The following is an 11060-nucleotide window of genomic DNA, read 5'->3' as shown; positions in this document are numbered from 1 at the left end:
AGAGCACCAGTGGATAAGGAGCTCAAGTAGATCAACTATAATCTCACAAAGCTGGAGAACCCACAAGTTGGAGAACATTGCTCTATCATGGCCTATACACAAATGTAACGATATGTCCAAATTTCCGTACCCATATTTTCCCCATCAATATGATGGTCACCTTGAGGGACTCCATTATAAGTTAATGGGGTCCCTCAAGGCTCTGCGGATTTCCATCATGCGACTGATCTGACACTGTATTGTGGTTTCTGTTTTTAACAATACAGTATGTCCCCTCAATAAAAAAAATAAAAAAGTATATATATATATACCATCATCATCATCATCAGCCTCTAGTTGTATTCCTACAATGCTGACTAGTCCCAGCTCACCAGTCTCTGTTACATCTTGTGTCCCTCTGCCTGCACTGTCATGTAAATGAGGCGTGTTCCGTCCCCACGGCAACAAGGAAACACAACATTCCACAGGTTACTTCTCTATACAGGACTATCCTGGGCTGCAGCACATTCATCTATTGCTACGTTTTACATTTAGATTTTTTTTTTTGTTTTGATGTAATTCTAATAATGGGGATAGAGAGGAGACAGGACTGGCATCTCACTAGTACTGGCGTTGGCCATGATTACAAGGCTCCAGTGTCCTTCCTACCTGCAAATATCAAGGTAAGGTATGCACTAGATACGATGCTGGGTTATGTAAGGGTTAAAGTCTTAAGGGCCATTTACATGGGACAATTATTGGGCCAAATAGAATGTATTTGCGCAATAATATTTATGTTTAATTGCAAAAAAATCATTTACTATTCGTTCACCTTTCATTATCACTGACTTTCAGCCAGCATAAAAATCATTGCTGGATCACTGGCTTCTCACGTTTGTAAACGCTTCCTGGTCAGCGCTAAGCTAAAAGCCAGCGATAGTCAGCGAGGATCTGCCCGTCTAAACACTCTGCATGAGCGCTAACAACTAGCGGTGATGTCATCGCTCTTGCAGTCATTTAGATGGGCAGATCCTTCCGTCTGAATCTACCATAAGCTTGCAGCAGGTTTGATACTCAGATGTATGAGGTTGTGACTTGTCTGTAAACAGACCATAGACGTTATCAGTAGGTTTATAATTAGAGATGAGCGAACGTACTCGTTTAGGGCGATTTCGCAATCGAGCATCGCTTTTTTTCGAGTAACTGACTACTTGGGCGAAAAGACTCGGGGGGGCGGCGTGGTGGAGCTGGGGGGGGGGGGTAGCAGTGGGGAACAGGGGGAAGCTCTCTCCTCTCTCCTCCTCCCCCCCACTCCCCTCCCGGCGCCCCCCGAATCTTTTCGCCCGAGTAGTCAGTTACTCGAGAAAAGCGATGCTCGATTGCGAAATCGCCCTAAACGAGTACGTTCGCTCAGCTCTATTTATAATCTCACTGTAAATAACAAAATTGGTCAGTTTTGCCCAGTAGAAACCTCAGAACAGTTTTCAGCCATGCTTCCATATTTTCCCTATGTAAAATGATTTCCATTGTTACAAATATTGTCACACAGACATGGTCCCCAAGGGCAGACATACCATATGTGCAGCTGTGCAGTGGCCCTATAAGTGAGGAGTCCACCGTTCTTCCTAGTGTCTACCAGACCATGATCTGAGTCATTTTCAGATCCAAGAATTTGATAAAGCTTAATCAAAGAGTAAATCTATATAATCCCTTGGCATGGAGCAAAGTCCCTATAATACTGTTCTTGCAGTGGACCCTCTTCTATGTCCACATGTGATGGCCACCATTACGGTTCGGCAGTAGCATTACATTGTCTTGTTCTATACAGGTTTATAATGATAGTTGACCGTCTGGTTTGCATCTCTCTCCAGTCTACCGTCTCTGAGCCTCTCCCACCAACCCTAAGGGAAATAAGTGAAGCCACAGCATATGATGAACAGATCAATACATTCGAGACAACCACTGAAAGCACTCATAACCGGAAATATTGTGGGGGCATCCTATCACAGCCCAGTCACCCTCTTCCTCCACCTCATTGGAAGGTTCATTATAATAAGGATCTGTGGGATAAGGTGAGAAGCTGCAGTCATTGAAACTGTATATTGGCCTTGGTGGTATTAAAGAGGTTGTATAAGATTAGAACAAGAGTCTGCTTATTTCCAGAAACAGCGACCCTATTGCCCAAAAATTGTGTCTGGTATTACAGTTCAGACTTATTCCAGTGAAAGAGGCTGAGCTACTATACTAGACTCGGACGATGGGTAAAAGTGGTACTATTTATAGGAAAGAAAAAATTCTTTGTTTTTCAGTAATCTCATATAACACTAATGACATGCGAATTTTAGGCCCTAGTGAACAGCCAATTTTTCTTATTTTTCCCCATTGCTGCATTCATAGAAGCATAACACTTTTGTTTCTGTCAACAATGACATAGCCATATAAGGGCTTGCTTTTTGTGAGACAAGTTGTGTTTTCAATGGGGTCATTTTGGGGTGCATATAATGTATTGTAAATTTTGATTACATTTTTTTTGTGTGTGTGTGTGTGTGTGTGTGGGGGAGGGGGGGGGATTATAAGAAAAAAAAAAAACCACCATCGTGTTTTGAATTTTATTTGTAGAGGTATTCAGCATGCAGAATATATAATGTGATAACTAGAGATGAGCGAGTAGTGCCTTAGCCGAGTATCTCCCCGCACGTCTCTAAAGATTCGGGGGCCAGCGGGGAGCGGTGGGGGAGAGCGGGAAGGAACGGAGAGGAGATCTCTTTCTCCCTCCTGCTCCCCGCCGCAACTCACCTGTCACCCGCCGGTCCCCAAATCTTTAGAGACGAGCGGGGAGATACTCGGCTAAGGCACTACTCGCTCGAGTAATGTGCCTTAGCGAGTATACTCACTCAGCTCTAGTGATAACATTATTTTCTCGGTCAGCACAATTACAGTGGTACAAAATTTATCAATTTTTTTTGTGTGTTTTGCTGTTTTTGTGCATTAAAAACAGTACAGTGGATATAAAAAGTTTACTCGCCTTTGTTAAAATGCCAGGTTTTTGTTATAATAAAAAATATCAAAGATGAATCATTTCAGATTTATTTCGACCTTTAATGTGACCCATTATCTGTACAATCCCATTTAAAAACAAAACTTAAATCTTTTAGGATGGAAAAAAACCTAAAATAATGTGGTTGCATAAATATGCACACCCTAAAACTAATACTTTGTTGATGTACCCCTTGACTTTATGACAGCATTTAGTCTTTTTGGGTAGGTTTCTATCAGTATGGCACATCTTGACTTGGCAAACCTTGCCCACTCATTCGTGCAGTGCTCCAAATCTGTCAGATTGTGAGGGCATCTGGTGCACCGCCCTCTTCAAGTCAACCCACAGATCTTCAATGAGATTCAGGTCTGGGCTCTGGCTGGGCCATTCCAAAACTTTGATCTTCTGGCAAAGCCTCCGCCATGCTTTTCTGCGGGTACGGTGTTCTTTTGGTGATCTACAGTGTTAACTTTGTGCAAAACGCACCTTCTGGAATTATGGCCAAAAAGTTTCCCTTTTGTCTCATCAGACCATAACACGTTCTCCCACGGACTTTTGGCAGACGATGTAGATTTTGACAAAACATATTTGGGCTTGGGGTTTTCCGTCTTGCCCCCCTACCCCACAGCCCAGGTATATGAAGAATATGGGAGATGGTTGTCACATGCACTACACAACCAGTACTTGTCAGAACCTCCTCCAGCTCCTTTAATGTTGCTGTAGGCCTCTTGGCCTCCCGGACCAATTTTCTTTTGGTATTTTCACCAATGTATGAGTCATGTCCAGTTCTTGGTAATGTCACTGTTGTGCCAAATTTAATCTGCTTCTTGATGACTGTCTTGATTGTGATCCATGGTATATGTAAGGTCTTGGCAAAATTTTTGGTCCCCTTCTCCTGACTAATACCTTTCAACAATCAGATCCCATTGATGTGTTCAAAACTCTTTACATACCATGTCTTTTGCTGAAAACACAACTAGGAAAATCCTACTAGAAAAGCTGAACTTTATATGAAGTAAATAATGGCAGCTGTGTACTGACTGCTATTTAACATGATTTAAATGTGATTGGCTAATTCTGAACACTGTACATGAGGGTTTGCTTTTTCAGGCTGAATTCTAGTCTTCATTGATCCCATTTTTGGGAACATGTAATATTTTGATCACTTTTATGACATTTTTGTGTAGTCAAGAGTCAAGATTAACTGCAATTCTGGCATTGGTTTACTTTTTTTTTGTTATGGCGTTCACTAGCCAGTATAAATATGTTAAATTAATTCTATGGGTCAATATGGTTATGTCGATACCAAATTCATATTGCTTTTTTATGTTTTGCTACTTCTGCAAGCCAGCTAATTGGCCATTTTTTAAATATTATTTTTATATTTAAACGTGCAGGTTAAATAATGTGATAACTTTATTACGCGGCAATACTAATTTAGTGATTTTTATGAGGAGGACTATTGCTCCTATAATAAATACCTGTATTACACTGGCCTATAAGACCTTGCCTTTGGCTGGGCCCCTTAGGCCACTATAGATGGCACACCCATCACATCACCACTCCATGATCACATCTCCCTCCCTTTGTCAGTCTCTTGCATGCTGTAGTACTAATTGATTGCACCATGTAAAAGGTTAAAAGGCTGGTATTGGGGGTTTCTCCATATTTTGCCATTAGTACTGCAGCCCTGATGTCATCAGACAGGATGGGACACCCATGACAGCCTTATTCCTATGCACCATAAAAAGGTGCATGCTTCAGAATAAGGTCCCTTAGTGACTTCTGTAAAAAGGCATTTTGGCCATCATTAAGACGGTCAATAAATGAAAGACCATGCTCATAGTCTTCACTAGTACTTAGAGTTCTACAAGAACACGTAATATAAAGGTTGCAGATTGCATAGATGACGTTCTGCAACAAGAAAAATATGTGGCCTTAATCTGCTAAAAAGCTAAATGCAGACATGAGGACACCAAGATCTGGGTCATAGGGACCATGGTTTAGAAGGCTTTTTGGACACTGGGCAAAGCACAGTAATGTATGGGGTGAAAAGGGTCTGCACTATAGAAAGACTTCGTAGTTACTTAGTTCTCCATATGTATCATATTCCACATCTTGTACTCTCCAAGGTGCATGTTGTGACATAATAGATGCTCCTTTTACAATATCCCTTACAGTTGAAACAAAGAGCATGGAGGACTCCACTGGACCCAAGACACCAAAGCAGTGAGATGAAAGCAAAATTCAAGGGGCGTCCAGCTCAGCCTGCCATCAGCAACTTCCATGCAGGACCACAACCCTTCTCTCTGGAAAATCACATAAATAAAGGGCCATCACAGGTTAGTGTTACTCTGTAGTGCATTATTCATTTACAGTATACAGTGCGAATAAGACAGAGACATATTTAGATAAATGGGAAAGCCTATAGAAAATCTCCTACATTATATGAAACTCCCTTTCCTGTCACTTTAAAGAGCAATTTTGCCTTATCACAAACTCAGCAGAAGTAAAACTGCAATGAAACATTAAAGGATGAGAACCTATACAGATCAATCGTTACTGTATGCATCAGAAAATAGTAAGGGTCCCTTTAAACTATGCCCGACACTCGTCCCTGTGTCTCCGTGCAGGAGCATGGGAGCTAGCACAGCTGGCTAATTCATGGAGCGGCCAGCAGGGCGGCGGGGCAGTGCAGGAGATTTCTCTCCTCTCGCTCCTCCGCCCCTCTCCATTGAGATTACACAGTGCCCATTCAATACTGAACGGCCGCTGTTTAAACTGAACGATGAGCTTCATCGCTGATCTTTTATGCAGCATGAAAAATGAGCGATGAAGCTCATCGCTCATCTTCTACTTTAAACAGTGGCCGTTCAGTACTGAACGGCCCCTGTATTATGTAAATGGAGGGGGGAGAGGAGAGCAATCTCCTGCACTGCCCCGCCCCCTGCTGGCCACTCTGTGAACCAGACAGCTCTGCTAGCTCCCGTGCACGAGCACGGGAGCGCGGAGACACAGGGACGAGTGTTGGGCATCGTTTGCCCAACAGTCGTCCCATGTAAAGGGACCTTAACATTTCCACTCCTCCTTGTTGATCCAGAGGAAGGCAAAAAAAAAACCAATGAGGCAGAAGGCAATTAGCCCATTTGGAGGAAAAAATTCCTTCCAGACTCCATAATGGCAGTCAGAATAATTCGAAGATCAACGTTGTGATAGTTCCTACCTAACTTCAAGACTAGGATCAACAACCCCGCTGGTTATTTAATGTCTATATCCTGTAATATCCTTCCACTCTAGAAAGGCATTTAGTCCCCTCTTAAACTCCTCTATTGATTTTGCCATCACCACGTCCTCAGGCAGAGAGTTTCACAGTCTCACTGCTCTTACAGTAAAGAACTGCCTTCTATGTTGGTGATAAAACCTTAGGCCTCATGTCCACGGGGAAAATAAGAATTAAAATCCGCAGCGGATTTTAACTCTTCTCCCGCGCGCGGATCCGCATCCCATAGGGATGCATTGACCACCCGCGGGTAGATAAATACCCACGGATCGTCAATAAAAGTGATTTAAAAAAAAATGGAGCATGAAAAAATCTGGACCATGCTCCATTTTCATGCGGGTCTCCCGCGGGGACTGCTCCCGCGGGCTTCTATTGAAGCCTATGGAAGCCGTCCGGATCCGCGGGACACAAAAATCAGAGTTTACTCACACGCTCCGGTTCTTCTCTTCAGCGCCGCGCCATCTTCTCTCAGTCGCGGCCGGATCATTTTGCTTCGGCCCGCCGCATGCGCGGGGCACGTCACCGACGTCATCATGCACATCCGCCGAGCCGAAGAATGAAGATCCGGCCGCGACAAGAGAAGATGACGCCGCCGCGAAGAGAAGAAACGGAGCGGATGGGAGGTGAGTTTATTCTGATTTATTGTTATTTTCAGCGCTCATGTCCGCGGGGCAGGAGGGACCCGCTACGGATTCTACATGTAGAATCCGTAGCGGATCTGATTTTCCCCGTGGACATGAGGCCTTAGTTCCTCTGGATATAGAGGATGCCCTCTTGTTACCGTTGCAGTCCTGGGTATAAACAGATCATGGGAGAGATCCTTGTATCATCCCCTCATGTATTTATACGTAGTTATTTGATCGCCCCTTAGCCGTCTTTTTTCCAGGGTGAATAATCCCAATTTGGATAGCCTCTCTGGGTATTCCAGTCCCTTCATTCCATGTATTAGTTTAGTTGCCCTTATTTGAACCCCCTCAAGCACTGTAACATCTTTCCTGAGCACTGGTGTCCACAACTGTATATAGTATTCCATGTGAGACCGGACCAGTGCCTCATATAGTGGAAGAATTATCAGTTTATGGCCCCCTGCACGTTGGCGAAATTTCCCGCAGAATTTCCGCCCGTGCCCACCTGCATAGGATTGCATTACAAAAAGCAATCCTATGCACACAGCCGCGATTTGTCCGTGTGAAAACAAATTGCGGCATATTCTATTTCTCTGCAAGACTCGCACAGAAATGTCACTACCGACGCACTGGCTCCACTCTGGGCATGCCCCAACTGGGTGGCAGCCGGCACATCACAGAGCAGAGCAGACGCCAAAGCAGGTGAGCCACTCTGGTAACTGCAGGGGTGCGGGAGAATTCTCGCAGCGGGATCCAACCCGGCCGTCTGCAGACAGCCTATTATTGAGAAAGAAGGCAAGCTGCAATAATATTGGATGTAATTAATATTTGGATCTTACTGCTTAGACAATAGTGGCAACAACAGAAAACAAGACTGTGTCTGGAGAACCTTTCTACATAAGAGACAAGGGGGTCTTGAGCTTGAATGACATCTATGCATCCACCACGGCTCGGGACTTCTGTGCCTTTACAGCGTGAGTAAAACCATGCTTGCTCTTATTGGTGAAAACAGTCTGCTTTTTTTCAAAAGAACATAAGATATATAAGATAAGATTTTGAAGTTATGTTGGTTTCTTATAGCCCTCTCTGTATATATTTTTCCAACCCAGGAAAGAACTTAAAGGCTATCCTAAAAAAGATATTTTGACATATTGGCAAGCTGAGGATTACCCTAAGGCCTGGGGACATGGCTTGAAAGAAAACCCTCTACCAAAGGAGAGTCACCCAACACTTCGACGACCACCTCCAATGCGAGACACCCTTCAGATTCCCATTGCCACTAAATTGCCACGGATACCACCACGTGCAAAGTCTGTCCCACATACAGGCCTTAAAACCTTGGCACAAGAAAGCTACCAGTGGCCACTAGATGCCAAGAGGTCACAAGATGTTTACTTCACCATAGAATGCCCCTGGACTAAACCAAGACAGGGTCCATTGCCGGAGATCATGTCTGTTCCTAAAATGTATGAAAAAGAATATGAGACTTATGGCAGTGAGAGACCAGTTGCGGTGTGATAACATTCGGGAGACAGTAAATGATCTTGGATCAGATAGTGTGCAGTAAAAAGTAATAGTCCTCCTCCTCACCAGGGGAGGATTCTAATCCTAAAAATAAAAAACAACTTACAAATTACTATTCCGATTTATGCAGACCCTTCACTTCACATGGGTTTTACGATGTATTTTTTTTTCAACTGCAGGCAATCATAAAAGATAATAAAAGAAGCTGTACTCACTCCAGACACCACTGACACAACTTTTATTTCCATACCAAACCATTAGAAAGGCTTGGCTTGATACATTACAATGAATATAACCTATTGATTTCAATGGGTTTGTTCACATGCACATATTTTTCCTGCGCAACAAATGTCCCCATAGTAGTCAATAGGGATGCACAAACGTGTGTGCGATACGCTAGGAGATGCATGAAATACTGCGTAATTGCACAGGAAAAAGAACACATCTTGAATACATTTGACTAATTATGGCTCGGAGTATCATTGCACATTTTCTTGCACGCACAAATGCACACAAGAAGTACAAGAAAATACGCTGAGGAGTCTGCAAAAAAGCAACGTTCATTCTGCAGAAGCGCTGTGCTCATGCACATGCAAATACACATATGCTCATGTGAATCCAGCCTTAGTGTGCATATAAAAGCAATGCTAGCCATGTAATCACTACATTGCTCACATCGCTTTTATCTGCACATTATCAGGAAAGCAAGGCCTAATACAATCTATCCTTATTGGAAAAAAAAATGACCAAATATGGGATTGACAAGGCAACTATCAGTTGGATTCACAACTGGCTGAGTGATCATACTAAAAGAGTAGTCATAAATGGCTGCACATCCAAATGGAAGATTGTTTCAAGTGGGGTACTACAAGGCTCTGTCCTGGTCACAGTGTTGTTAAACGTTTTTATAAGTGATCTAGATGAGGAAATTGAGGGAAAACTTATCAAATTTGCAGACGACACAAAGCTAGATAGGATAGCTTACTCTAAAGAGAGGGAATTCAAAAAAATCTAGACAAGCTTGAACAGTGGGCAGTGACTAACATGAGGGTATTTAACAAGGAGAAATGCAAAGTCCTACATCTGGGGAAGAAAAATGAAAAAAGCACATACAGAATGGGAGGAATTGGGCTAAGCAGCAGCACATGAGAAAGATTTGGGTATACTAATAGATCACAGACTGAACATGAGTCAACAGTGTGATGCAATACCAAAACAGGCAAACACAATTCTGGGATGTGTTAAGAGAAGCATAGAGTCTAGATCACTTGAGGTAATTATCCCCCTCTACTCTTCCCTAGTCAGACCCCATCTGGAATACTGTGTCCAGTTCTGGGAACCACAATAAAAAAAGACGTCAACAAACTGGAGCAAGTTCAGAGAAGAGTTATCAAGATGGTGAGTGGTCTGCAAATCATGTCCTATGAGGAACGGTTAAAGGATCTCTAACATTGCAGCTTGCAAAAAAGAAGACTGAGGAGAGACAATATCTGTCTATTTGAAGGTCTGTCACAGTGCAGAGGGATAAGCCCTATTTTCATTTTCACTAGAAGCAATAGGAGGGAAATGGTGCACTACACATATTATGTGGCCTGACATCCTGTATATGCCAAGAATAGTACCAAGCAGCCGCCCCCTCAATATATGGAAGGTGTGTGAGTGGTTGTTCATCAGTACCTTGCACTTGTGCTACTGCTCCTCCATGTAGCTGTTTGGCTGTGTGCATGTTGAGGGATGAGATGCTTCTACCTCTTGTATTAGTATATCAGTAAGTATATGGCCGCTTTGTGTGATTTTTTTTTGTCTCTTTATATTTCCCTTTTCTGTGATTATAATACAGGCACAACACCCACACCTCCTGTGGTTCATCAGAACCAGAGTTAGAACACCATATGCTTCTATAGTATTCCCTCCTCATTCAAACACTCCATTATATCCCCTCTGCTTAAAAAACCAACCCTGGACCCGACTAATGCTGCTAACTACCGACCCGTCTCAAACCTCCCCTTTATCTCCAAATTACTGGAACGCCTGGTCTACTCCCGGCTTACTCGCTTTCTCTCTGACAACTCACTCCTCGACCCCCTCCAGTCTGGCTTCCGCTCTCTACACTCGACCGAAACTGCCCTTACAAAAGTAACAAATGACCTGATGACTGCAAAGTCGAGAGGTGATTACTCTCTACTAATCCTCCTTGACCTGTCTGCTGCATTTGACACTGTCGACCATAATCTCCTTCTCACTATGCTCCACTCTATTGGTCTAAAGGATACTGCTCTCTCCTGGTTCTCCTCCTACCTCTCTGACCGCTCTTTCAGTGTTTCCTTTGCTGGTTCTATCTCTGCTCCACTTCCTCTCGCTGTCGGGGTACCCCAGGGCTCGGTCCTTGGTCCCCTTCTTTTCTCTATCTATACTGCCCCAATTGGACAAACAATCCACAGATTCGGCCTCCAATACCATCTCTATGCTGATGACACCCAACTATACACCTCCTCTCGTGAGATCTCTGGACCATTCCTCCAAAATATCACCGACTGTCTGTCCGCTGTCTCTAACACTATGTCCTCCCTTTTTCTCAAACTAAACCTCTCTAAAACTGACCTCCTTGTCTTTC

General features: G+C 43.4%; 1 protein-coding gene across 1 annotated transcript; it reads left to right on the top strand.

The window, feature by feature from the left end:
• Window positions 1-463: 463 nt before the first annotated feature.
• On the top strand, window positions 464-8558 carry SAXO3 (stabilizer of axonemal microtubules 3). Its single transcript, XM_066605796.1, has 5 exons — window positions 464-662; window positions 1851-2051; window positions 5197-5358; window positions 7769-7896; window positions 8032-8558. The coding sequence occupies exons 1-5, from the start codon at window positions 567-569 to the stop codon at window positions 8438-8440; spliced, it is 996 nt and encodes a 331-aa protein (XP_066461893.1). The 5' UTR covers window positions 464-566; the 3' UTR covers window positions 8441-8558.
• Window positions 8559-11060: the final 2502 nt, after the last annotated feature.

This window comes from Eleutherodactylus coqui, chromosome 6 (genome assembly GCF_035609145.1).
Source record: "Eleutherodactylus coqui strain aEleCoq1 chromosome 6, aEleCoq1.hap1, whole genome shotgun sequence".
Taxonomy (NCBI): Eukaryota; Metazoa; Chordata; class Amphibia; order Anura; family Eleutherodactylidae; genus Eleutherodactylus; species Eleutherodactylus coqui.
This window is presented reverse-complemented; position numbering and strand designations above follow the sequence as displayed.

Bases quoted from the DNA above. Each gene is read 5' to 3' on its own strand.
- SAXO3 (XM_066605796.1), top strand. From the start codon at position 567: ATGGGGATAGAGAGGAGACAGGACTGGCATCTCACTAGTACTGGCGTT. The intron at 663-1,850 runs GTAAGGTATGCA...ATCTCTCTCCAG, and splicing joins TCCTACCTGCAAATATCAAG to TCTACCGTCTCTGAGCCTCT. The intron at 7,897-8,031 runs GTGAGTAAAACC...TTTCCAACCCAG, and splicing joins GACTTCTGTGCCTTTACAGC to GAAAGAACTTAAAGGCTATC.